General features: G+C 56.0%; 3 protein-coding genes and 2 non-coding genes across 5 annotated transcripts; 4 read left to right on the top strand and 1 right to left on the bottom strand.

Moving 5' to 3' along the window:
• Positions 1-1,314: 1,314 nt before the first annotated feature.
• On the top strand, positions 1,315-3,789 carry LOC102066495 (C-signal-like). Its single transcript, XM_074550881.1, has 6 exons — positions 1,315-1,603; positions 1,960-2,011; positions 2,214-2,401; positions 2,708-2,866; positions 3,224-3,346; positions 3,564-3,789. The coding sequence occupies exons 1-6, from the start codon at positions 1,457-1,459 to the stop codon at positions 3,675-3,677; spliced, it is 783 nt and encodes a 260-aa protein (XP_074406982.1). The 5' UTR covers positions 1,315-1,456; the 3' UTR covers positions 3,678-3,789.
• A 1,481-nt stretch (positions 3,790-5,270) lies between these two features.
• On the top strand, positions 5,271-5,342 carry TRNAH-GUG (transfer RNA histidin (anticodon GUG)). The gene has a single exon. It is a non-coding gene; the product is annotated as a tRNA-His (tRNA).
• A 1,875-nt stretch (positions 5,343-7,217) lies between these two features.
• TRNAK-UUU (transfer RNA lysine (anticodon UUU)) lies at positions 7,218-7,290 on the bottom strand. The gene has a single exon. It is a non-coding gene; the product is annotated as a tRNA-Lys (tRNA).
• Positions 7,291-8,613: 1,323 nt separating this feature from the next.
• LCAT (lecithin-cholesterol acyltransferase) lies at positions 8,614-14,583 on the top strand. Its single transcript, XM_074550878.1, has 6 exons — positions 8,614-8,839; positions 11,113-11,269; positions 11,740-11,855; positions 12,201-12,296; positions 12,384-12,608; positions 13,443-14,583. The coding sequence occupies exons 1-6, from the start codon at positions 8,692-8,694 to the stop codon at positions 14,063-14,065; spliced, it is 1,365 nt and encodes a 454-aa protein (XP_074406979.1). The 5' UTR covers positions 8,614-8,691; the 3' UTR covers positions 14,066-14,583.
• A 592-nt stretch (positions 14,584-15,175) lies between these two features.
• MATCAP1 (microtubule associated tyrosine carboxypeptidase 1) lies at positions 15,176-26,344 on the top strand. Its single transcript, XM_005489880.3, has 6 exons — positions 15,176-15,751; positions 19,623-19,766; positions 23,678-23,810; positions 23,883-24,188; positions 24,959-25,056; positions 25,558-26,344. Exons 1-6 carry the CDS (start codon positions 15,320-15,322, stop codon positions 25,720-25,722), a joined length of 1,278 nt encoding a protein of 425 aa, XP_005489937.1. The 5' UTR covers positions 15,176-15,319; the 3' UTR covers positions 25,723-26,344.
• The last annotated feature ends 1 nt before the right edge of the window (position 26,345 follows it).

Below are 26,345 nucleotides of genomic sequence, written 5' to 3'. Positions count from 1 at the left end.
GAGAGGAGAGAGATCTTCTGAGCCTCTGCAGGACTGGCTTTCCCCTGCCCAGGCTGAGCTGCCTGAGGGGCTGGGGGGCACAGGGAGCAGCTGCCCTCTGCCCTCAGCTGGGGAATGCCTGGTCTCAGGTGGGACAGAGGGACACACAGAGCTCAGGCAGAGCACAAGGATTCTGTCATGTGCTCAGACAGGGGTTTGAGACTGGGTGTGGAGACAGAGCAGAGAGACATCAGCTGCCAGAGTTTACAGAGTGAGGGATACAGAGGGAGCACAGGTGGGTTGGGGAAGGAGACAGAAGTTGCTTCCCAAGCCCTTGTCTTCTGGAAGCTCCACACCCAAACACCTTATCCCCATGTCCTGGGCAGCCTGGAAGAGGCACAGCCTTGCCAGCACAACCCAGGGTGTGGGTGGGCAGGAGAGGAGACATTTCATAGCCACAAAATGTCTGTGGAGATGACAAATGGGGACTCAGTCCCGGGACAAAGCACCTGAATGACCCTCCTGGAAGGCTCATTCCTGGCTGCTGCTGTCCCAGTCTCTGTGCTTCCACCTGGGAGAACCAGGCAGGGGATGGGTGGCTGGGGCAGGGGGTGACCCAGGGGCTCCCTCCCCTGCACGGGCACCGTGCCTGGGACAGCATCTCCAGCACCTCCCTGGCAGCTCACCTTGCTGGCGCGGTACGGGTACATGGGGGCCTGTGGCACGTGGAGGCACAGCCCGATGGAGCCCAGCTTGGGGGAGATGTTGATGACAGCAGCCCTGCTGCAGCTCAGACCCTCCTTGCCTTGGCTGCCTGCTCCAGGAGTGGCAGAAGTTCCTGCTGCAAGGACACAGATGCTGCATCAAGATGTGGCAAGCCTGCAGTTTGTGTCTTGCTGGAGTGCAAGGCCAGTGCTGGCCATGCAGGTGCCCATTGTTCTGCCAGGAGACTGGATCCTCTGGGTGTGCTTCCCTGCATGGGAGCTTGTTTGCCTCTACCATCAGGGAATGGGCAGTGGCTTGGAGGAGGCCAGCTCAAGGCAGAGAGTGTCTGCTCGTGGCTGTGTGAGGAATGTCCTGGCCCAGGCGGTGCGATCAGGCTGTGCCCAGTGCTGTGTGGGTCTGATAGAGGAAGCCCTTCTTGTGAAAATGTCAAGCCCATGTGAGCCCTGGAGCTTCCCACGTGCTGCTCCTTCCCTCCTCAGCCACAACATAAACCTCTCCTGGTTTATGGCACTAGGTTTCCCAAGGACAGCAGAATTTTGCATGAGACCGCCAAGGGTTTTTGCCCTTTGGAAACAAGGCCTGGATCCCAGCCGGGATCAATGGCCTGAGTTTGAAGGGCAGGTGCAGTTGCTCCTCCTGGATCCAAGGGTTGGTGTAAACCCTGAGTGGGTGGGGTGTCTGGAAAAAGCTAAAAGGAACTGTGAGAGAGCAGAGCAAACAGTGAGAGCTGGAGCAGACGAGGACAAGCAGCATGGCAGGGCTCCACGTCCGCTCCGTTCTGGTGACCGGGGCCAACCGAGGCATCGGCCTGGGGTTTGTCCAGCATTTCCTGAGGATGCCAAACCCACCTCAGTGGATCTTTGCAGGCTGTCGGGACCCCAAGGGACAGCGAGCACAGGTGAGGCTGGGCAGGAGGCATGGGCTGTGCTGAGGGATGGGGGCACTCGGTGCCAGGGGGAGATTGGAACAGGGATGGTGCTTGCAAGGGGCTGGAGCTTCAGCTGGGCACGTGTGGTACACGGCAGCTGGGCTGAGACAACATGGGAGCAGCTGTGCATGGGATGCATGGAGGGAACAGTGCTACTTGGTCATGGAGAACTCCCCATCCATTGGTTTCAAGGCAGCTGGAGCATAGTGTGGGTCCATGGTAGTGCAGGGATGGAGCCAGAGCAATGTGGGCTTTGCCTGGGAACGGCCGAGCCTCTGCACAGCTCCTCCAGGCTCTCCATGCTTACACAGTGCTCTCTCTTTCAGGAGTTGCAGAATTTGGCCTCCAAGCACCCCAACATCATCATCATCCCGCTCGGTAGGTGCCCCGAGTGCGGATCCTTTGCCCCAGTTCCTCTGGCGAGTGCCCAGGCTGGGCACACCCTGGGAGCTCCGTGCTGGGAGGGAGCTGTGCCACGGGCTGGTGCCTGCAGGGCCATGGGGCACTGCCACCTCTGGGGGAACAGAGGGGACTCCAGCATGGGGACACAGGCTCTGACCTCCCTGTGTTGGCTCTGCAGAAGTCTCTGACCCTGCCAGCATCAAGGCAGCTGCAGCCAAGGTTGGGGAGCACCTGGGGGGCTCTGGGCTCAACCTCCTCATCAACAATGCTGGAATTGCAAAGCCAAGCTCCCTTGATAATGAAACACCAGAGGATATGATACAGGTTTATACCACCAACACGGTTGGACCCCTGCTGATGGGCCAGGTGAGTGCACAGCACTACAGCACTGGCTCCAGAAGGATCCCTTCCCATGTGTGCAAGATGGACATTACAGAGGGAGTGAAGGGCCAGTGGGAGGGGCTCCTGTCACTGCTCTGGTGCCCTGATGGGCTCTCAGTTAATGAGAAGCTCAGGCAGCCATGGGCTGGAGCTCAGGAGCTGGAGCCTGGCAGGGAAGAGGAGGGAGGATGCCCCCCAGTGCTGGTGTCCATGTTGCCCAGTGTGGAAGAAGCTTCTCCCCTGCCCTGTGCTGTGTCCATGTGTGCTCCTGTCCCCTCTGTCTCCTCACAGGCATTTCTGCCCTTGCTGAAGAAGGCTGCCCAGGGCAGCCCTGGTTCAGGGCTGAGCTGCAGCAAGGCTGCCATCGTCAACATATCCAGCATTGCCGGCTCCATTGACACTATGTATGTGTGGGAGTTTGGACATGTTGTCTCGTACCGCTGCAGCAAGGTACTGCCAGATTTTGCTGGGGGTGGGCTCAGACATTTTCCCCTTCGAAAGATCACACTGCCTTGCAACCTCCCCCTCAGTCTGTGCCCCTCTCTATGCTGTGACTGAGGTCCTGCCAGTCCCTGGGTGCCCATCACAGCTCAGTCATGTTCCTGGCCCTGGGTCCCACCTCAGAGGGATATGATATAGTGGGACTTCATCTTGGCTGGGCATCCATACATGGATAGTGAGGGAGCATCTTGTATCCTGGGAAGTGGCCCCCTCTGCCCAATCCCTGCCCTGGCTGTGGGGTGTGCACATGTTCCCTTTGCAGCCTCCCTTCCCCTCCCAGCACCGTCCCGCATTGTCTCCCCTCAGGCTGCTCTGAACATGCTGGGCAAGTGCCAGTCCCTGGCGTACAAGGAGCACGGCATCCTCTGCGTCACTTTCCACCCCGGCTGGGTGCAAACTGACATGGGGGGTGGAGGAGGATCATTCAAGGTAAGGGATCTCCTGTGCATGGTCTGGGAGAGCCTCAACATTTTGAAATGCAGAATTTGCTGGGGTCTCATGCTGGGCTGTGTGAGAACTTCTGGGTGGATACCCTGTAGGCATGGGAGGGAGGGTGATGAGGACTGGGAATGCTTCTTGCCCAGAGCAATGATGTGTTTCAGGGCAGACCCCTGAGCACAGAGCTGTTTCTCTCTCTGCCCCACAGCCTCCCCTGACAGTGGATGACAGCGTGCAAGGGATGCTGAAGGTGCTGTCCTCCATCTCTGAGAAGGAGACTGGGGCCTTCCTGGACTGGGAAGGGAAGGTCGTGCCCTGGTGAGATGCTGATTCAGGATTCCAACTGTGAGGACCTTTGCTGCCTGCACCATGTTTTACCTGTCCCTTAGTAAATGAGTTTCCACAAACAATTAGCACTGTGAGCCTTCTTCCCTTGATCTGCTATTAACTAAGAATCCTCACTGGTGCTTTGAGAGTTCCTCTCAGTTATTTCTGCATATCATTGAGCTGGGTTGGTCTGAGCATTCGTTCTTGTCTAACTGGGGACCCGGACACCGTCCTGATAGGAATTTGTCCCTGGGCTCGTCCCAGAGGTCTCCCTCAGAGTGGCAGCACAACCTTACAAGGACTCAGGCACTCCTCCCAGTGATTCCTTTCTTATTTTCCTGTTCAAAGTGTAAGCAGGGCCCTGCTGATTGTCAGCTCCTCTACCACATAGGTCAGGAAGACAAAACCTGATGTGATACTCCTGGCATGCTTATGCCCTGCTGGGGATCAAGGTAGTCAAAACACACTCATGAAGACCAGGGCCTCAAATGGGAAATCTCAAGTGCAGTCTTGAGCCCTCTCAGGGATGGGAACCTATTCTGTGTTCCTGTTAAATCCTATCTGCACCTCTCTTCTTGGCAGCTCTGCTCCCTGCTGTGAGCTGGTGTGTGGAGGCAGGATTGGCTCTTGGTGTTGTGTACATTTCCATGGGGCACACGTGGCACTGGAGGCTCCAGTGATGAGCAGAGGTGCCCACAGGTCCTCTGGGACTCACCATGGGGCTGATGGAGTGGGGTGTGGGACCAGATGGGCATTTGGGGCCTCAGGGGTCCGTGGGGACCCTGGGGATCCCCCACTGAGTGTCCTGTGGAGCATGGAGGGGTGGGGAGGAGCAGTGGGATGGTTCCCATGGGCTGTGGGCTGCCTTGGGTGTGAAGCAGGGAGCTCTTACCCCCACAGAGTCCTTTCTCCACCACCAGCACTAAACCCAAGCTGCACCAGGGCCAGGAGCAGCAAATGCAGCTCTGGAGTGACCAAAGTACAATTCTGAAGGCACAAAATTGGGGAGCAAACATGGAGAAGGATCATGATCAGGCAGGAGGTGGCAGTGGGACCCTGGGGATGGTGGATGATGGGGATCAGGGACACTCTGGGTTACCCAGACCTCCCTGACAGTATCCTCCCCACAGCACCATTCAGCTACCCAATGAGATCATTGTGCCATTTGTTGCATTTTTAACTGAGTTCCCTCAAATTTTTCCTATCACACAGGATGCTAAAATTAATTCATTAATTCCTCACCTCTTGTATCACTGAAATTATTATAACCCTGACTTGGCTGTATTATAGGATGATGGCCCCACTGCCTGAGGCCCCTAGCAGCAGTCTCATGTCCTGGTGCCACCCCAGCACTGCCAGTGCTCTGCACAACTCAGGGCCCCGTTCTACACTGCCAAATCCATCCATATCCTCCTCAATTAAACAGGATTTGCCGGCCAGGCTGTGCTGGGTGGCGGTGCCAGGGGAGGGGACAGAGCGGGGACAGTCCCCGCTGTGGTGCCGGCGGTGCAGGGATGGGGACAGTGTGGGGACAGTCCCCGTCGCGCTCCGGGCGTGTCGCGGAGCCGGCGGGTGGCAGGGTCCCTGTGCTGTGATCGTATAGTGGTCAGTACTCTGCGTTGTGGCCGCAGCAACCTCGGTTCGAATCCGAGTCACAGCAACTTTTGTCCCCAGCCGGGAGGGAGGCAGCTCTGAGGGGTTTGAAAAGATGTCAAGCCCTGGGAGGGGATCACAAGTTCGGGTGGTCCGAGAGTGGCCAGACTCATACCAACCATGATTTCCCCACCTGCAGTCACTGTGCGGGGTGTCACCAGTGGGGCTGCAGTGGCACTTCTGGGAAAGCACTCCAGCTTCTCCATTTTTCAGGTAAACTTGAGAATTTAGGGGAATTTGCCCAACGTTCCACTTCCTCAGAGTTTGGCAGAAAGAGGACCAGAAGGTGCTGCGGGTGCCCTGCAGAGTGAGGAGGTGGGAGGCAAAACTTGCTCAGCTCCTGGCCCCCCGGGCGTGACGGACCTGCCACAGCAGAGGGCAGATAACCAGATTAAAGTCCTGCTCTGGCACTCCCCGCTCCAGGGCAGCAGGATTTTGGTTGCAGGACCTCCAGGGACGCTTTCACAGCAGAGGCAAAACCCACCCAGAGCTGAGGGGCGACCCTGACACACTGCAGGTCTGGGAACTCGAGGTCCCACGGGCACCAAGAAGCAGATGGAGATCTCAGGGTGCACCAGGAGATGCCTCAGCCTGGGGAAGCCTCTCCGAGTGTTGCCTTTACCCTTTGGAGCCTCGATGGAGTCACCCCGTTTGCTTGGGCTTGGTGCCCTCTCCTGACAGCCGCGCAGAACTGGCTCTGGCCGGCGGCTTTCAGAGCAAGAGTGACAAAGGGGTGGCACAGGGAAGGTGTCACCCCAGCAGAGGGACATCCTGGGACATCTGAGAGCAGCAGGAGGCTGCAGCACTCAGGCAGAGGGGCTCAGGGGTCTGCAGGGCTGGTGCTTGGGAAAAGGAAAGGGTGGAATTTTTTTCTAGCACAAAATAGATTTATTTTCTTTTGTATCTTATCCAGAACAAGAAATGAAGAGGGGAAAAAACCATTGCACATTTACTTTTAGGATTTACAGTTTATAGGGCATTTACTTACATGACTTCACATTCCTCCAACATTCATTTACTGAATACACATATCTCTTCAGTTAGGGAAAGTTAAAAAAACCCCATTTTTTTCTGTTCTAAAGATAGGACAGGAGGAAGAGAAGGCAAACATCTTGAGAAGCTGCCCATTAGCAGCAGCAGTGCCTGCCCCACTTTTACCCAGCTGAGCAGCAGAAACACAAGGAAATACATAACTTCTCATTCTTCTTTTATTTTTTTTTTCCACAGAAAGTCAGTATGAGGTGTAAGGCCACTAAACTTACCTGAAAAATAATTTACTATGCTTGAACAACTGATGTATGCTCAGGTTGAAAAACATTTAAAAAAATTTACATAGGACAGGGGATATTTTTAATCCAAAATTGTTTGATTTTCCGTTAAAAGAGTTTCTATTTTGCAAAAATATCCTGAAATGTCCAGGGCAGTCCAGGGCTTGGCTGAGGCAGTGTGGTGGCCCCACCGGTCATGAACTGTATTCCCTTAAAGTGATGCAGGGCTCTGCTGGGAAACTCCCACTCATCACCCTCGGGTGAAAAGGTTCTCCTGACACTATCAGGGTTCAGCTGGAGCCTCCTGTGTTCCAGTGTGTGCCCATGGCCTCTGGCACTGAGCACCACTGAACAGAGCCTGGCTTCCCTCCCAGGAGAGATGCTCCTGCCCCTTCAGTATCTTCACTGAGGTTGTCACGCAGAAAAAAAGCAGCTGCCAGCAGGAACCCAAACTTTAAGAACTCTGCCTGAAGTCACTTGGAGCACCCGAGCGCCCTTCGCCAATGGAAACCACAATACCCGGCTATGTCCCCTGCATCGGGGGCCCTGGGCACGACCGTCCTGACTGGAGAAGGTGCCGTTCCTGCCCTAGGGCTCCTAAAGGATAATGCCACCGCCTGAACAGGGGCTTGAACCCTGGACCCTCAGATTAAAAGTCTGATGCTCTCCCAACTGAGCTATCCAGGCTCACATTTGGGCTTCCCGGTGGTCTGTGACAGCTGGGGGGGGACCCCGTTTTCCCCAGCATCGCAGGGACAATGGGGGGACTCACTCTGGTGTTCCCCACTCCCACATCGCCCAGCGAGGCTGCCAGCGCGGGCCAGACGAACACCCGGGCTCTGGGATCTCGCTGGGCGCTGGGCGGGCTCAGGGCCCGCCCTGGGGATGCGCAGCAGGACAGGAGCGGGTGCTGCGGGAGCGGCTTCGGAGCCTCCGCTGCTCCCGGGGGAGGCGGGAGGGCCCCGCCGGGGCAGAGCAGCAGCGGCGGCGGGGCCGAGCCGGGCTCCGGGCTCGGCTGTGGCTTCAGCGGCCGCGGCTCCAACCCGAGCCCCGGCGGCGCTTCCGCAGGAGCCGCGGTGAAGCGGGAGGGAGGGGGGGCTGCGGGTTCGGTCACCGGGACACAGAGCCCGGGGGGACACCTGCAGGCGCCACCCCACACGTTCTACTGCCCTTCCTCCCCATTCTTCAGGAAGGGACCCCTTTGCTCCATAGGGAACCCACCCTGCTTGCCATCCCACCCACCAGTGCGCATCAGCATCCCTGTCCCACCTCACACCTCCCGGGAGTAAGAAGGCATCTTCCCTTCAGCAATCTTCCCTTCAGCAGGAGAATATGCTTTTGCCCCATCCCTTGAAGTGTTCAAGGCCACCTTGGATGGGACTTGGAACACCCTGGTCTAGTGGGAGGTGTCCCTGCCCATGGCAGGGGTTTGAAATGAGAAGAACTTTAAGGTCCCTCCCAGCCAGAGCGTGTTCCCAGGGCAGCTGAAGCTGCAGGGGCGTCCCCCAGCTGGGACTGCCACAGAGGGAGCCTTCCAGTGGATAAAGGGCAGGGGAAGTGCCTAGCATGGCACTGGGGAATGTGGCACTGCCATGTGGCACAAGGAGCTGCCCAGATTTGTCTTTTCCCATCCCAACCCCTCCATCTTCTCCCGGATACCTGGGGCCACCTGGCCACGCCGGCAGCACCAGCATCATCATCCCCTGCCAGGGCAGGAGGAGAGCAGAGGGGCAGGGAGGGAGCAGCTGTGGGGCATTACCCCTAGAGAACCACACAGGGGCAAGACCGTGGCAGCCACGTCCCCAGAACGTGGCAAAGGGACACGGAGGCCCCGGGAAGCCGCTGAACCCGCAGCACCCCTGAGCTGGGCTCCCGGGGCTCTCAGAACCCCCTGGCGCTGCTGGGCTGGTTCTGACAGGCCATGGCTTGTCCATAAGGCCTGTCCTTCGTCCCTCCCCGTCCCTCCTCCTCCTCACGGCCAGCCCCTCTTGGCTCTCCCCTCCCCTGCAGCCCGGGTGCCTCTTGGCTGGACCCGCGCTGCGATCGTAGACGGCGCTTTGGCCCGGAGCCGTGCGGAGGATCCCGGCCATGGGGAGCGGCGGCCCCGGGGCTCTGCTGCTGCTGCTCTCGCTGTTCCTGCAGCCCACGGCGCAGTTCTGGCTTTTCAATGTCCTCTTCCCACCCACCACCACCCCGGAGGCTCCCCCGACCAACAGCACACCGCCCGTGGTTCTCGGTAAGGCGGCGCCGGCGCGGGCACCTGCGGGTCTGGTGGGAGCTCGGGCTGCCCTGCAGCCCCCAAGCAGACAGGGCTGGGTCCTGAGCCACTGCTGGCTCACTGGGGTTGGGCTGTGATGGGTCCTGGCTGTCTGGATTGGAGCCACCAAGCGAGGGTGTCACACAGCTCCTCAGTCCCCTCCCATTCACCGGGCTGGCCATGCCCAGGTGGAGCCTGTTGGAGCTGAGGGGATAGACCGGGCACCCCAGAAAGGAAATGGCTCTCTGATATCTCACACCTGGCCCACAGAGTGTTCTAAGGCTTGTTTGTGTCTGGGGAACTCTGCTGGCAGAGGGACAGGGGCTGCAGCACAGCCTCTTGTACCACTTCCCAAAAAGGCTGGCACTGGTGCCCGGGGTGGATCCACCACCTCTCACTTCCCTGAAGCCCACCCCGTCCTGTGTCTGCTCCCACTCCCTGGAGATGGCAAAGTCATCCTCTGCTGCTGCAAAAGAGGATCCATCTCACATCTCACCCAATGCCAGCTCTGACTGGGGGCAAGCCAGCAGGAACAGGGGCACAGGGAGATTTAAGGAGATGTGGGGGCATCATCTCAGGGAGGTGGAAGCAACCACCACCAGCTGGTGCCTCTGTGCTGCATGGTTCTGCCTTCCTGTGCCATCACCAGGCACTTGAGCTCAGGTTTTGCCATGAAAACTCTGCTGAGCAGAGTTGGGGTTTTCCTCCTTTTTCTTGAATCATGATGAGTGTCCCCTTAGAAAAAAGAGAAGAGAAAAAGCAGAAGATCCCTCCCCACTGCAATGCCAAGGGCTGACCCTGTAAATTCCCTTCCCAGGGGCATCAGGGGGCACAGGCCTCCATGTGCTGGGGTGGCCAGAAGACCCAGCTCACTGTCACCAGGTGCCTCTTCTCAGGGTTACCTGTGGCAGTCGGAGCATCTCCTTTTGTCCCCAGTGCCAGCCCCAGGCTGTGTCCCATGCCCAGCCAGACCTGGATGCCCCTTGTGCCACTCAGTGCCAGCCCCAGGCCGTGTCCCAAGCCCAGATGCCCCTTGTGCCACTTGGCTGCCTCTCCTTCCCTTCAGCATCCAGAGCCAACCCATCCCCCTGGGCCGGGCGTCCCAGAAACTCCCAGCGCCCTTGGGACCACTGATAACCCCTGTGGCCTCACAGAACTCCCTTAATAATTACCTAATGTCCTCTGGGAGGGGAGGCAGAGCTCAGACCTCTGTGCCAGGGGCAGGGGGCTCCTGGCTGTGCACCTTCAGGAGCTGTCAGGGCAGCTCGTGGTCCTGCTCCTCTTGCTGACCGTCCCTTCTGCCCACTCCTTACCAGGACTCCCCTACACCTGTCTGGTCCCCACCCAGGTGCTTTGAAGACAGGATTAGACTCTCCCTGCACCCCTAGGGATGTGCCCCAGGCATGGAGGAGCTGTGAGGCAGGTTGAGGAAGGAAACTGCTGCACCTCCTTCCCCTCTTGCATGGCACGAGGCACTGAAGGTCCACACCAGCCCCTGCTGTGTATTGCAGGCAAGTCCTTGGACCTGCTGGGGCCTTGGGATTTGTCACCCGGTGCTCCCATTCCAGCAGGTTCACTGTCCCCTGCAGTCATTCACCTCTTGTCCTCACCCTTACAGTCAGTGCTGGCGCCAGGAGCTGGCTCTGGGCCCCTGCACACAGCAGGGAAAGCTCTCCATAGGTTCTGATCCCAGCACAGCTCTCAGGGCAGCAGCAGGATGGGTGTCCTGCATGCATGTGTCCAGTCTGTATGGAGAGTTTAAAGTTCAGGAAACTCTCTCTGGGAGCTCTGCACCCCTGAACTGACCACTGCCCCCAGACAAGGTGTCAGGACTGCATTAGGAATGGGCAGCATTAATTTCTTCCCCCAGGCTGCAGCAAGGAGGGGAAGGTGGGAACCCATCCAGGGAGGAGGGGGAGCAATCCAGGATGCTTTGTGCTGCTGGGGACTCGTGTGTTTGAGCCAAGGGTGACAGCTCTGGGGGTCACCCCATGGAAATGCAGCTCCAGGGGTTCCCAAGGATGCATTTCAGCACTGTTTTCATGTTCACCCAGCATCTCAGCTCCAAGCACCCTCTCTCCTGTGTGGAGTGGGTTGTTCTCCAGAGATGCTGCTCCAGCAGGTGCCCAGCCATCCCCAGGCAGCCCCAGGGGAGCAGTGCCTGGGGTGGGGTAAGCACCAGCTTGGGCAGCCCCCAGGGTCATGGGATGGGGTTTGTCACTGGCTCTGCTCTCCCTCTGTGGTGCCTCCAGTGCCTGGGTGTCTTGGGAACCAGCTGGAAGCAAAGCTGGACAAGCCAGATGTGGTGAACTGGATGTGCTACCGTAAAACAGAGGATTATTTCACCATCTGGCTCAACCTCAACACCTTCCTGCCAGTGGGAGTTGACTGCTGGATCGATAACACCAGGTACCATCCAACTCTACCACGGGAGCTCCCTGGGGAAATGACCTACCAAGGATCTCCCTCTCCTCTCCTCCCCCTGGCCACAATTAGCATGTACAGAAAAAAAAGGGAGGACCATGGGATTGTTTGGGAACACAAGTGAGTGGCTGTAAGTGGCTACTGCTCTGTGTGTCCCTGTCCAAGTCCCTGCCATGTACTCAAGCCCAGCCAGACCACCCTGAGCACCCACTGGAAATGCTGTCATCCTGCCCAGAGCTGCAGGGTCAGGGGGCTGTGGCAGCTGGTTCCATCAGAGCCTCCTGTCCCAGGATGCCAGGAGAGCAGAAGGGACTCTGGCTGGGCTCCAGGGCACCTCACATCCACACAAGGCTTGGAAACAGCCAGGTCCAAGCCCTACCCAGTGTTCTCCACCCCAGCCCTGTGTTCTCCATGGGGACATGGCTCTTCTGTCACCTCCTGTCCTGTCCCCACAGGGTGGTGTACAACCGAACCTCTCGGAGAATGTCCAACGCCCCAGGGGTGCACATCCGAGTTCCTGGCTTTGGCAAGACCTATTCTGTGGAATACCTGGATCAGAGCAAGCTGGCAGGTGAGAGGAGGAGAGGCCAGGGTGTCTGGGGGTCCCACGTGCTCCCTGCAAATGGGGAGGTGTCCCTGTATCTCCAGCAGGGACCGGTTCTGCAGAGAGCCCAGGGCCCTGGGACTGAGGGACATTAGCCTGGGGGACACACACATTCCAGTGGGGTGCTGGCAGGGAGCACCCCATCCACCACCCCAGGACTCAGAGGGATGCACGGAGTCACTACCTCTGGCTGGAGGCACTGAGCTACAGCGCTCACCAGGGAACATTCTGACCATGACCAGGACCAAAATGGAAAAAGCTTGACAAGAGAAGACCAGAGACCTAACTGCCCCTTGTTGCCTCTGCCCACAGGCTACCTGCACACCATGGTGCAGAACCTGGTCAACAACGGCTACGTGAGGGACAAGACGGTTCGGGCGGCTCCCTACGACTGGAGGGTTGGACCCCGTAAGTCTGGGGGTTGTGGCCATGTCCCCCGTGCTCAGAGGGAAGCGGGATGACCCTCGTGCCATCGTGCTCCCCTCTTGCCCACAGAGCAGCAGCCCGAGTACTTCCAGAACCTGAAGGCGCTGATCGAGGAGATGCACGACGAGTACCAGAGACCCGTGTTCCTCATCGCACACAGCATGGGCAACCTGCACGTCCTCTACTTCCTGCTGCAGCAGACACAAGCCTGGAAGGATCAGTACATTGGGGGCTTCATTTCCCTGGGTGCCCCCTGGGGAGGCTCTGTCAAGCCCCTGCGTATCCTGGCATCTGGTGGGTGACTCCTCGTGTGCAGACACCTCCTTGTTTACTTTCCCTCCTGCAGAAATGGAGGGGTGGTGGTAGGCAGGGAAAGGGCAGAATGATGAAAGAGATGGGGGACTCAGTTCCTGTTTAGCCTCTTTGCAGCCCAGAGAGCCACAGTCACTTGCCTAATGCTGACAGCCCAGGATATCTACAAGTCACAAGTCCAAAACTGCATGAGATTAAAAATCATGTGCTTGAAGGTTTTAACATCTGGCCCCTTGCATCACCCTTAAGTCACCTGCTAATATTTTTCTCTGTTGCCATGAGAGCCAGAGATATTTTTAAGGTCAACTGCGGTCATTCCATGGTCTTAGGACTCCAGACACACCAAAAAATATCAAGGCTTGAAGGAAACATGCAAGTTGGCCTCTTACTACTGCTTGCTCCTGTCCCTGCAGGCAGGAGTGGTGGTGCCAGGGTTGCAGGGAATGTTCAGGGCTGGATTGGTCTGTGCCATCACACATCCAGGTTTGCCTCCAGTCAGGCCCTCTGAGCAGCTAGAGATGTGGAGAGAAGAGTTTGGAGGGCTGTTCTTGATATCTGCAGGCAGGGGGGTAAGGAGAGGATGAAGGTGATGGGCAGGGGAAGAGCTGAGCTGGAGAAGGCCAGGGGACAGTGGTGAGTCACTGATCCCAGCCCAGCTCCCAAAGGCCCCAAAGTCTGTGTGGGGACAATTGTGGTGCCATTGGTGATGGCTCCAAAGTCTGTGTGGGGACAATTGTGGTGCCATTGGTGATGGCACCAAAGTCTGTGTGGGGACATTGTGGTGCCATTGGTGACGAGCCCTTGCGTGTCCCGCAGGTGACGAGCAGGGCATCCCGCTCATGTCCAACATCAAGCTCCGCGAGGAGCAGCGCATGACCACCACCAGTCCCTGGATGTTCCCCACCACACTGGCCTGGCCCGAGAGCCACGTCTTCATCTCCACTCCCTCCTACAACTACACCTACCGCGACTACCAGCGCTTCTTCACCGACGTCAACCTGGAGGACGGCTGGTACATGTGGGAGGACATGAAGGACCTGCTGAAGGATTTGCCCCCTCCTGGGGTGGACACGTACTGCCTCTATGGCACGGGCTTCCCCACGGCAGAGACTTACATTTACGATGAGCGTTTCCCCTATGAGGACCCCGTGGATATAATTTATGGTGACGGGGATGACAGTGTCAGCACACGCAGCTTGGAGCTGTGCAAGCGGTGGCGGGAGCAGCAGGAGCAGAAGGTGTTCGTGCAGGAGCTGCGAGGTGCCCACCACTTCAACATGATCTTCAGCAACCTGACCCTCAGCTACATCAACGAAATCCTGCTGGGGAGCAAGGAGGAGCAGGAGAAGCCAGGGCAGGCGAGGTTCAGCCCAGAGCCTGGGAAGTTGGGGAAGATGCTCCGTGAACACAAGGTGCAGAAGGAGCCTAAAAAGAACTGAAAGGAGGGAGGGCCAGCTTCTCTCTGTGATGGTCGGCACCACAAACTGCCGTGCAGGGGAGCAAAGGACTTGGAGCTGAGTTTGGAGGAAAGTGAGCAAGACCAACAGCTCGGGTGGATGGGCTGGCACCCACTTCCACACTGATTGGTTCTTTTTTCGGGAATGGTGATTAATTTTACTTCAGAGGCTTGTCACTTCCCACCAGCGGGTGGATAATTAACCATGCTGCCAGCTCATTAACATCACACTTGTGAATTCCAGCGTACGCACAAGCCCTTGTCGCTAGCAAGCCATTTTTAGGCACTTTAGAGGCTGTGGACCTGTGGTGCTGTAGCTTCTGCTCACTTGGGACAGAGCAACTCATTTAAGAAGAGCAGGCTCTGACTTACCAGGTGGTCACAGAGGTAGCATGGGGGTAGCGCAGTAGGTGTGGCTTACAGAGCAGCGAGCTAAGCTCCTTGGGCAAGACCAACTCGAAATCAGCAGATTTATAAAATAATAAACACACTTTGCTTCTATATGCTGAGCCTGCCTTGTCCTTCAGAGCCGGACAGTGAAGCCAGCCACAACCACAAAGTGAGGTGCTTGCTGCCTGCAGGCACTCCAGGAGACAGGGCTTTGGGAAAAACCACAAGGCCAATGGGGTTGGTGATGTGACCAGGGCTGGCAACATCACGTGGGTGACAATGTGGTTGGGGTTGGTGACATGACCAGGGCTGGTGGTGCTACTGGAGCATGATGCAACTGGTGCTGGCAGAGCAACCGGGATGGAAACATTACTGGTTTTGGAAATGCAACTGGGTCTGGCGATGCAGCTGGGGTTGGTGACACAACCTGGGGTGGCGATGCAGCCAAGGTTGGAGATGCAAACAGGGTGGGGATGCAGTCGGGTGGCAATACAGATGTGGTGACACAGCTGGGCTTGGCCACGCAGCCCAGGCAGCAAAGCAGCCGGGACAAGCAGTGCAACCGGTACTGGCTGTGCCTCCGGGCCTGGTGGTACCGCCGGGGCTGGGGCTGGAACTGGGGCCGGGGCCGCTCCCAGGGCCGGCGGCGCTGCCGCGCCCGCCCCGATCCCGCGGCGCGGAGCGCACAGCGAGGGGCGGGGCTCTCCCTCTGTGCTCCTCTCCCATTGGCTGCGATGCTCCGGGCGCGGAGCCGATTGGTGGGCGGTGGCGCGTGCGGGGGGCGGAGCCGGCGCAGCCCCGGTGCCGGCCCGGTGCCGCCGCTCTGGAGGCCGCGGGCTCGGCGCCGATGGGCTCGGGGGCCGCCATGGGCTCAGGGGCCGCGGGCTCGGGGGCGGCGATGGGCTCGGGGCCGGGCCATGGCGCTCCGCTCTGCCCCTGCCCGTCGCCGCCGCCGCCCCCCGCGCCGCGCTGCCCGCGGGGAAGCCGCCGGCTCTCGGAAACCGGGGCCGGGCCGCGGCGGAGCGAGGGCGCGGCGGGGCGCGGGGGGCTGCGCGCCGCCGCCTCGCTGCCGCACATCGCGCGGGGCCGCGGCGAGGAGGGCGGCGGGCGGCGCAGCCCCTGCCTGCTCGTGGCGCTGCGGCCGCGCAACGTGGAGGCGGAGCGGGAGCGCTTCTTCCGCGCCAGCTTCGCCTACGACCCGCAGTTCGAGTACGCGGAGCCCGTGCCCGCCGCCGTCCTGGACAAGTACGGGGCCGCCTCCGACCGCTTCGTGGCTCAGGTGAGGCGGGGCCAGGGAAGGATGCTCGGCCTGGGAGGAGGAGGAGAAAGGAGGGGCCGGTGTGGGATGTACCCTGGTGGTCCATGGCCGGGAGATGGTCCATGGTCATGGAATTCTGGAATGGTTTGGGTTGGAAGGGGTTTTAAAGACCTTCTAATTACCCTACACACCCTGCTGCCATGGACAGTGACATCTTCCACCAGATCGGTTGCTGCACGTCCCTTCCAACATGGCCTTGAACATTTCCAGGGATGGAGCAGCCAGAGCTTCTCTGGGCAACCTGTGCCAGGGCCTCGTCACCTGCACAGGGAAGAATTTATTACTAATGTCCAGCATAAAAATATCCTTGAGTTGTAAGTCAACACCATTCCCCCTGGTCCATGTGAAACCTGGCCTTCTTTCCCTCCCAGCTGGTGCCCAATCCCTCTCCCCTTGGCACCTTTTGTGTCCTGCCTTCATTACACTCACCCTGTGATTTCTCAAACCTCACGTTTCAGTAACCTCACCCACCTGCAGGAATGGTACCTGCTCCATGGTGACAGGGGTCATGCTGGGGCTGGGTGATGCCAGGTTGGATGGGGCTTTGAGCAGCCTGGTCTGGTGGAAGGTGTCCCAGCCCATGGAGGAGGATTGGGACTAAATGATCCCAAATGTCCCTTTCCACCCAAACCAGTCTATGCTTCTGTCATCAAACTGGCTTCTGCTTGTGCTGGGAGCTGTGCTCCATCAGGGACACCTTGCTGGTATGCATCTGCACTTGTTGCTGTAGAACTAACAGCAGAGGAGCTGGAGCACATGGGTGACAGCATGGGATGTGCTCCTTACCTGAATTACCTGGTGGTTAAGTCTGGTGTGTTTTCTGGAAGGCCTAAAGGTTGTCCAGTGCAGCAGCATCCTCAAGGCATCAGCAAACATGGTCAGTAATTATATTAATTGGTGAAGACTCCACTTAAGGAGTCTGTATTATTTTAATTGTTTCCATGGCTTATACACTACTGAAACATTTCTGAGTTGCTCTCTGTAATGGGGATGGCACTGAGAAAACAGCTCCTGGTCATTCATCAGGAGAAAAGAGGCAGGAGTGTGCTTCCAGGATGCTGTGCCCTCAAACAGGCCTTTTGTGGCTGCAGGAGTAGAGCTGCTCTGTCCCTTCAGCCTGAGCTTGGAGCTGGGAGCTTGGCTGTGTCCCAAAACCAGTTTGCACCTGGGAGTGAGCATCCTGCCTCCAGGAAGAGCATCCTTTCTGTGAGCAGATAAAAACCTCCTCTTATCCCAAATTCAGGCTGGCACACCAGAGATGTTTCTTTGCACCTCTGAGTCAGGAGTTACTTATTCAAGTAACAACTTCCTCACTGATTTATTTGTTGTTTTTTGAATGTTTACTTTTCCCTGCATCACTGCCCATGCCTCTGCCTGGATTATTATCCAGATGGTTCAGGCTCTTTCTGCACACAGCTTTCTGAGCAGTTTGTCATTCCCAGTGTGTGCCATAGCTCTGCCCCAGATGAATTTGTGCCAGTGAGGCTCTTGCAGGGGAGACACTCTGACGCCTGCAATGACCTCTCAGCTTTTGGCATTTCCCTCCTGTATTTTATTCCCTGAGACTTGCACTAAAATGAGTTGCTCAGAGCTCCTTCTCCCTGTGCTTTTTTCTTTGGTGCAGTTGGCTTGCAGCAGAGTAAAAGATGAATAATTGAGATTATTTTTCTCTGGGCAGTGCTTTGAATGAATGGAATGAAGGTTTGTAACCACTGTGGATTCTGGAAGCTTTTGCAAGAGATACTAAGTGTTGAGTGTTTGTGCCAATGTTTCTCCAGGTTTTCTGGTGAGGCTGGGATGGGACAGCATTCATGGCACTGTTCCTCTGCTCTTGCCCTGCAGTAACCTCCTTCCAGTCTCTTTTATTTTGGGAAGCATTTTTCATTGGCAGCTAACTCTTAGCTATAAACTGCTTTTATTTTCAAAGACTTTTTCATTAATCATGGAGGTTAAATAAATAAGACATTTTGCAATGTCAGCATCCTTGGACACGAGCAGACAAACCAACATCAGCTCCCTGCTTCCTGCTGCTCTGAATGTGCTTGGGGGGTTATTTATTTTATTTTATTAATAGAAAACTTGAATAAGCCAGGGGGATTCTTCCAGCCCCGTGGACGCTCCTCACCCTGGAGATCACATCCCTGGTTTGCCATGTGAATTTGAGAGGCACCAGCACAGAGCTGGAGGATTTGTTGTCCCACTGCATATGTTGGGTGCATGATCTGGGGATGCTCAGGACATTGGAATCTCAGGAATTTTGCTCACCAGGATGTGCTCTGAAGGTCAGGAAGGAGCTCACTGGTTGTCTTGCTCCTGGGCACCAGCTGTGCTGGGTTTCTCTTGGCTCAGTGGTTTGGGTCCTCTGGGAGGAGAGAGAGCAGAGGTGGGAGGATGAAAGGTTGTTTTTCTGCAGTGGTCAGCTGAAGGTACCTTGTGCTGTAAAAATGAGTCTGATTGTTCAGCAAACAAAACAAGAAAACCCAAAACCCCCCCACCCCAGCACCCCAGAAAACAAAACTGACAGCAGAAAAACTCTGCACAGCTTCTCCTGGAAAGACTCAGTAAATTACTTGAGAATAAAAACCAGCTGTGAAAACTGCCCAGGGAAGGAAAATCAGGACCTTCTGCAGGGGTAGAGGAGGTTGCTCACCAGATGCAGACCAAAAGCCCCTCTTAGGATCATAGAATTGTTTAGGTGGGATAAGACCCTTAAGATCAAGTCCAGCTGTTCCTTAAGCACTGCCAATCCCAGCACTAAACCACGTCCCCAAGTGCCACATCCACATCTTTTGAATGCCTCCAGGGATGGTGACTCCACCTCTGCCCTGTTTCAATGCTTGACAACCCTTTCCATGAATAAATTTTTTCTAATATCCAACCTAAACCTCCCCTGGCAGAACTTGAGCCATTTCCTCTTTTCTTATGGGGTGTTGGATGATTTGAGCACCAGTACTGATGGTGAGCACCCATCTCCTGATCCTGGGTAACCTCAGGGACTAGGGAGGGACAACAAGTGGTCCAGGGCTGGGAAGCTTGGCAGCAGCCCAGCCAGGTTTGCAGAGGCAATAAAACTGCTGGAAAAATTCCAGAACTGGTTGAAAGTCATCTGCTTTGGAATATGCACTAATATAATATGAATATCATATCTAATATTAATATATTAATATATATTCCTGTGGCTGGATAAGGTAATTGCTTGAAAATGTCTGCAATGGAAGCACACTTTTTGGGGAGGAAATGTGCTAATAAATGTTCATATTTTATAGATGCTCCATAAATGTTAATGTGAATAATGGAGCACGTGATGCTTTTATTAGAAGGCTGCTGGGTGTACAGCAGGCTGGTGTGCTGAGATGCTGTTTGAAGCAGCATCACTGCAGAGGTTAATGCACAGCCTCACTGCTGAGCTTGGAATTCAGCCCTGGAGTAAGAAACTCTGGGAGTAAAAAGCAAGCTCAGAAGCTGGAGGTCTTTGTGCAAGCGCTGGAGTTTGCAGGGAGAACTGAAAGCAGAAAAGATTGAAAATAATCATGGATTTAACCACACTGCGATGATGCAGTTTCTCTTCTGCTTTGTCTCATTTCTGCAAGGGGGACAAAAAGCAGAAGGAATCTGCTGTGGGTGGTGCTGATTGTGTGAAGTGTCTGTCTGTCCTGGTGGCCACCTCCAGCCAGCTCAGTCTCCTTGGTCTTTTAGGTCGTGCAAAACCCCATGGGATTTATTGGTGTTAATCGTGGTTGCTTTCACTGGGTTTGTTCCATGTGGGATTTTCGGCTGTATTTATGAGCAGGGAGGTGTTTGTGCTTATGTTTGTGCTTTCTGTGTGGCACAGGCCATCAGGATCATCCGTGCTGTGCTGGAGAAGTACGGCACCTACGAGAGCTTCGAGGTGGCCACGGGCGGGCGGCTGCTGAGCAAGTGCCAGATCTGGTCCGTGATCCGAAAGTACATGCAGAAGGAGGGCTGTGTGGGAGAGGTAATCACATCCCTGCTTTATCACTTGTAAAACACAGCTAAATATTTATTTTCTGATAAAAAGGACTCTGATTAACAAATGTTTTGGTTACAAAGAGGAAGCTTTTCTGCTCTGAGCAGTGGTGTCCTTTCACCTCCCGCTTCACCATACCCTGGCTTTAGGACTTGGGTTCTGGTTCCCCACAAACCTCCTGATGTTTTCCATGTGTATCTCCCTTCTGTGCTTGAGAGAGAGGGAGCAGCTGCTGCTTGCCTGCATGGCCATGCCAGGAGCCTTTTGCTGCATGCGTGAGGCATCAATTACTGTTGGGAATTCATTTCTTGCTGTTGGCAGTGGGAGGGCAGACTTCTCTGACAGCTGCCTTAACCCACACGTCCTAAAGCAAAGCCAGGGGAAGAGATTTCCTGCTGTCCTGCAGGACATGCAGGTTATGGTGCTTTGAAACCCCAGGCTTGGGTTTTAAGGCTGGGAAATACGTGGTTAAGGTACAACAGTAGCCACGTGGGATGGAGCCAGGGGAGAAGTTCAACATCTCCTAACCTGGTTTCTCTGCACTCCCTGCAGCATCCAGCATGGAGCATGCCACAGCTGCTATTAAGGAGCTTGTTTTATCCCCTCTGCCAGCAAGGTGTGGGCAAAACACTTTCATTTTTTTTAAATGAAAAGTGGGTTCAAAGTCTGAGAAGGATTTCTGGGCCTGGCTTTGCGTGACTTGGCTTGCAGGGCTCCTTGGGGCTGTTGGCTGCAGGGCAGGGACTGAGCAGTGCTGGCTGGTGTGGGGGCTTCTCACCACTGCTTCTTGGCCAGACGCTATTTCCTACCTCTGATTTTTCACCTCTGTCTCCCAAGAGGGTTATTGGTGAGCATTTCTCCAAAGTATCATCTCACCCAGTGGTGCCCAGTGCATTCCATGCAGGCAAAGCAGGAATGAGTACTCCCCTGAGGTCCTTCCTGCCCAAGAACATTTCATTTCCTTCTCAAACACCCTTGGTTTGCCCTGATGCCTCCTGAGGGTTTTCCTGGATGTGGATTTGGCACCTTGGTCCTCCTAACCCTTTGCCTGTGACAGAACAGATTTCTGCAGATGTTTCCTTATAATTCATCGGCCTTTGAGTGCCCAGAGCCAGTCCCAGTACCCAGCCAAGCAGCTGCCAGTCTTACAGACCTGCACTTACAACTTGCTAGTTGAGCTCTATCTCTTGGGTTTATTAATTGATTAAATTCATGTACTCTGTTCTCCATTAATTGAGCCCTGGCTGGGCAAAAACCCATTGATTTTCTTACGTATTGGTGTACAACTGGCTTCCTTCCAGCCCTGTGTAATTGTCCCTGGGCTCAGAGCTCTTAGGACTGGACTCAATGAACCCTGTGGGTCCCTTCCAGCTCAGGACATTCTGTGATTCAAGGCAGCGCAGAGTTCAGTCACTGTTTGCACGTTGGTGTGGCTGTTTTATCTGGGGCCTTTGATAAGTGCCTTGGAAGCAATGAAAGCATTGGTTTGTTCCTTTCTGTCCAATGGAAATTTTGCTGGATGTGTCTGGGGTAGAAGAGAGAAGGGTTTCACCTGCTCTCAATACAGCCACGTTGGCAGAACTTGCACCCTGTACAACACCAAAACTTGTGCATCACTGATAATCTCACACTCTGTCAGGGAGCTGGGTGGTGCCAGGTTGTGTCTCCCTCCCTGCACCTGTATCTCTGATTCCTGACTTTCACCATCTGTGTCTGTTCTGCCGTGCCCTTTGCTTCCCTGATCCGTACTAATCGTGGTGGCTTGCTTGAAAGAGAAGAACCCTCTGTGGGGGTGCCTTAGCCCAGAGCACAGCAGCTGGTGTGCCCCTGCCCAGGGCAGCCCTGGCAGGCAGCGTGGCCAGGCTGGGGCAGCCCCTGCAGCCCCTTTGTCCCCAGCACCGATCGGCAAAGTCAGGATCCCGCTCCCAGCGCCACTCCTGGGTAAGTGCTCATGCTGGAATTAAATCTGTGCCCTCAAAAGCTGCTTTGTTGGGGTCCAAGCTGCACATCCTGAAGCTCTTCTGCTTTTCTTCTGACTTAGGACAGACATGATGCTGCCAGAGGTTTCTGTATGGATTTCAGTGGGCTCACAGCTTGCAGCAGAGAAACACCTGGCCCCACTGGTAAGTGCTGCATGGCAATCCTTGGGGTTGTGGAGTGTTGTCAGCCTAACAGTGCTAGCTGCTGTCTCTTGGGATCCCATCAATGGCCTCCCTCTACCTCTGAGCTGCTTGCTCAGTGTCAGAGGTCCTGAGCAGTGCCAGGAGAGACAGGAACCCAGGAGCCCATACCCCAGTGCCATGGGGACCACCAGAAGCCTCCCCTTGGTTCCTTGGGATGAGCTCTTTCTCCATCAGTGCATTCACAAAAGCTGAGCAAACCATGGACCACAGGGATGCACTGGGAATGCTGCTCAGAATGAGAGAGGTCACAGATCTGGAGAGTTGGTCCTGCTGCTCTTTGGCTGGAGTTGCAGCCCTGGTTGTCTGCCAAGCTGGAGGGTCCCAAAACAAGGCAAGTGGTGCTGCTCAGCAGGATGAGGTTTTGTAGCAGAAGGACTGCAGTGGGCAGCATAAGAAGCTGTGGTTTCTGGCACTGCCCAGAGTCCCTTTCCATTGCTCCTGGATGGCTGGTTCTGCATGAGGAGTCAGAGGTGAACTGACAAGGCTCATCACTGGAGGGATTCCTTTCCACACCTGTGTATTTTAACCCAGGTAAGCAGTTGCACTGTGAGTATTTGATGCTGTTTGTTTGCCCAGTGGTGGACTCTGTTAGGCTGCACTTTTGGCTTTCATAATAATAATAAATTTGACTTAAAGCAAACCAATTCAGTCTCCTCTCTTTTTTTTCAATAAGAGAAGAATTGTCATATAGTAACACAGGCACATGTTTTCATCCTGAAAAGTGTCAGTTGTGAAATAACAGGTGCTTTATAGAGTTAATAGGTATATAGGGGATTTTGATTGCTATCCTGAGGTTTTCCACTGCCAAACCTCAGATGCAAGAGCTCCCAGGGACCATTCTCTGGTGATGCTGTAGTTTTGAGTTGCTGCAGATCTGAAGTCAAGTGGTCAGAAAGTGCTGCTGGCTGGCAAGTTAACTTCTGGTGAGCAGCTCTTTTGGCTCCAGACCTGTGATAGCCATGTTTCTCAAAATACCATTTTTTTCTGTATAAAGATACTGAATAGTCCTACACATGCAATGCCCATCCCTGCTGTGAGTTGTGGCCAGCACACATGGTTCCTCCTGTGTGGGTGGACTGGCATGGAGCCATCCTCACTGCTCATGTCTTGAAACGTCAAATGGGAGAATCCATGGAGAAGTCCATGAAAATGGAACCAGAGCCTTGGATCCCTCAGGAGATGTTTCTTGGGGAGTGCAGAGCCATTACAAAGCTGGTGCTGTTGGGTGTTCAGAGTGGGCTGTTTTGGTGGCCAAAGTTACTGCTCCATCCCATTGCCAGTGAGGATGCAGAAGGGGGAGCAGGCAGGTCTCCAGAGGATGAGGTCTCCATCCTGTGTGGCCCCAAAAGGCTGGGGAGCCCATGGGAACAAGCTGGGCAGGTGATGCTGGAGCCAGAGGGGCACTGCAGGAGCCTGCCCAGGAGCTGCCTGCTCCCCCAGAGTGCCTGCTCAGCTTTGTTGGCCGTAAAGAGATTAAAGGAGCTACTTCATCCCTGCATGAGATCATCTCCTCTCCTCTCATTATCCCCCCACCCCCCGTGGCTCTTGCTGTCTGTCATTCCTTTGGGGAGCTGCAGCACAGCCCAGTGATGGTGCAGCAGTGCCAAACAGCACCATCCGTGGTGTCAGTGGATTTTTCTGACCATCTGCCACCATCTCAGCCTCTGCTGAGAGCCAAGCCCCGCTCATGGCTGTGTCCTCCTCCTCCTCCCGCAGGTGGTGGTGCAGCTGACCGATGACCTCCTGTCGCAGGCGGTGATGATGGTGGAGGACAGCCGGCCCACGCTGGCCATCAACCTGGCCGGAGCCCGGCAGCACTGGCTGGAGGGGATGCTGCGCCACGAGATCGGTCAGCTGGGCTGCTGTGGGTGGGGCAGGGCTGGGGACGCTCGGAGCATTCACCGCTGTCCCCTCTCCCCAGGCACCCACTACATCCGGGGGGTCAACAACACGCGGCAGCCGTGGCACAGCTCCGAGGGCCGCAAGCAGTACAGCCTGAAGCCCGCCAACCCCACCGAGGAGGGCCTGGCCAGCCTGCACAGCGTCCTGTTCCGCAAGCAGCCCTTCCTGTGGCGGGCTGCCCTGCTCTACTACACCATCGAGAGGGCCAGCCACCTCTCCTTCTCTGCCCTCTTCCAGGACCTGGAGCAGTACGTGCAGGATGCTGGGGTCCGGTGGGAGTACTGTGTGCGGGCAAAGCGGGGCCAGACGGACACCTCACAGCCAGGTACCACTGCGGGGTCAACTGAGCTTTGGGAAGAATTCTATTGACTTATCATACATATTTCTTTACGGAAAAACAGAGTGTGGTATGTTCTGCTGCTGTGTAGGTTGAGCATCACCAGTCCTGCAGAGTGTGAGTTGGCACAGGCAGCCAGAACAGGCACAGGCACAGGCACAAACTCATGGCTAGAACACAGAAAGTAAATTTATTTGTGTTACCTCGCTGACTGGGGGATCCCCAGAGCAACACCCAACACCTAGGCAGAGGAACACAAGATCAAAGGGTAACCAGCCTGCTGTTCACAAGCTTATCAAGAGTTACACCCAGGTGCAAGGTCACTTGAGCAATTTACAATCCTTCAGATTAGAGTTTTGCTTTTAACCCCTTCCTCCCAACACAGCCACAGCACCCAGTCTCTATATCCCTCCCCATCCCAAGCACCACTCTCCCTGTCCAATGGGAGTGACTTGCACAAGCTCTTGGGGAAGCAGCAGGCAAAGGAGGGGAAACATTTGGATACATTTGGATGCTTGCAGTGGTTTATCCTTTGAAAAAAATTACTTGGTGATTACTTGGGAACTATCCCAGTGGGGTTTGTGGCCTGGCTGCACCCGGCTGCCTCCCCAGTGCTCACCCCTTGGGACTCAGTCATCCTGAGCCCTGGCACACTCGTGGGCAGTGCCCTTTCTGGTTATTGTGGTCAGCAAACATTCAGGCAAGGGGAGGGTGGTGGAAGCCAGGAGCCCTCTCCCAGGCCTTTTCTGCTGCTCCAGGCTGTTTCAGTAAGGACCAGGTGTACCTGGACGGGATTCTCCGCATCCTGCGCCATCGGCAAACCATCGACTTCCCACTGCTGGCTGCCCTTGGAAAGGTAAGAGCCAGGCTGAGACTGGGGCAGGGGGTGGCTGATCCCACAGTCCCATCCCACCCCAAAGCTCACACAGGCTCCCTCAATCTCATGGCTTCCCAAATATCAGCCCTTGCCTGGCAGCCCTTCAGCTCTTTGTCTTTCCCTGCGCTCATGGATCTCTGTGTACCAGGGAAAGGCTGTGCTGGGTAGGATGCAAGGAAGGACAGGACAATCCATAATCCTCTGTGGGAGACTTTCAGGAAGAGGCTTAACCCAGCAGGTTAAGCCTTTCTGGCCCTTGGCCACAGCAGTCCTGCTGTCACCTGTCCTTGCAATGACCGAAAATTACCAAACCCACAAATCCTTGCAAATCCCACACCCCCAGCAGCTCTCCTACTGCCTCCCCACGAGCAGCAGGGGTGTTCTGACTGACCCAGGGGGGCTGCAAGGGCACCAGATGCCCCCCATGGCACCTGCCAGGGTTTGGGGTGAGGGGACTGACTCCCATCTCCTTCCTGCCAGGTGTCCTATGAAGATGTGAATCGGCTGAAGGAATTTGGGGTGCTGGAGAAGGCTCGCATCCCCCACTTCATGCAGGACCTGGAGCGCTACATGAAGCAGCTGGATCACATTGTCACCACCAACGGCCTGAACGAGGAAGAGCTGGAGCAGCTGCTGCCTGACTGAGGGGCACCCCCTGAGGCAGCACCCCAGGGGTGTAACTGGTGCTGTTTACTGGGCTTTACTGGGGCTGGAGCGGAGGGCAGAGCCCGAGGCGGGCGCTGTGCATGTAGCGCTGTGTAGGGTAGCGCGGCCAAGGGCCCGTGTGGTTGTGTTGATGTGTCCCCTGCATCCTCCCTGTGTATTTTGGGGATGCCTGTGCTGCTCCACGTGGCTTTGGGGAGCCAGACAAGAGGGTTCAGGGAGAGTGAGGGCAGAGTTGGGGTGATGTGCTGGTCCCCGAGTGCAGAAGGCTGTGCTGGGGGATTGCTGGAGGGTGCCAGGAGGGCTCCCAGCACTGTGGGGGCACCTAGCTGGGGCCAGAGACAGGGCTGGGGGCTCTGGGCTGTGCCTGGCAGGGAAGAAGGGCTGCACTGCACCCACAGATCGCCCCATGGATGCCTTTTCCACTCCCTACCCCTCCCTCATGTCCCCCACCAGCAGCAGAAAGGACTTGAATCCCCCCTTACCAATCTCTGCCCAGCTCTGCACCCCAACTACAGCCACCCTGCCTGGCTTTGAGGACTCAGGGTGGGGACTGGGCTCGATGTTAGGAAAAAAGCGTGTAATAAAGGTGATGTAATGGAAAG

The sequence above is a fragment of the Zonotrichia albicollis genome, chromosome 13, assembly GCF_047830755.1.
Source record: "Zonotrichia albicollis isolate bZonAlb1 chromosome 13, bZonAlb1.hap1, whole genome shotgun sequence".
In the NCBI taxonomy this organism is placed as follows: Eukaryota; Metazoa; Chordata; class Aves; order Passeriformes; family Passerellidae; genus Zonotrichia; species Zonotrichia albicollis.
This window is presented reverse-complemented; position numbering and strand designations above follow the sequence as displayed.

Excerpts from the sequence above, each read along its gene's own strand:
- LOC102066495 (XM_074550881.1), top strand. The coding sequence starts at position 1,457 with ATGGCAGGGCTCCACGTCCGCTCCGTTCTGGTGACCGGGGCCAACCGA. Across the intron at positions 1,604-1,959 it reads CCAAGGGACAGCGAGCACAG|GAGTTGCAGAATTTGGCCTC; the intron begins GTGAGGCTGGGC and ends TCTCTCTTTCAG. Across the intron at positions 2,402-2,707 it reads GACCCCTGCTGATGGGCCAG|GCATTTCTGCCCTTGCTGAA; the intron begins GTGAGTGCACAG and ends GTCTCCTCACAG.
- LCAT (XM_074550878.1), top strand. The coding sequence starts at position 8,692 with ATGGGGAGCGGCGGCCCCGGGGCTCTGCTGCTGCTGCTCTCGCTGTTC. Across the intron at positions 8,840-11,112 it reads CACACCGCCCGTGGTTCTCG|TGCCTGGGTGTCTTGGGAAC; the intron begins GTAAGGCGGCGC and ends TGGTGCCTCCAG. Across the intron at positions 11,856-12,200 it reads GGATCAGAGCAAGCTGGCAG|GCTACCTGCACACCATGGTG; the intron begins GTGAGAGGAGGA and ends CTCTGCCCACAG.
- MATCAP1 (XM_005489880.3), top strand. The coding sequence starts at position 15,320 with ATGGGCTCGGGGGCCGCCATGGGCTCAGGGGCCGCGGGCTCGGGGGCG. Across the intron at positions 19,767-23,677 it reads AGGAGGGCTGTGTGGGAGAG|GTGGTGGTGCAGCTGACCGA; the intron begins GTAATCACATCC and ends CTCCTCCCGCAG. Across the intron at positions 24,189-24,958 it reads GACGGACACCTCACAGCCAG|GCTGTTTCAGTAAGGACCAG; the intron begins GTACCACTGCGG and ends CTGCTGCTCCAG.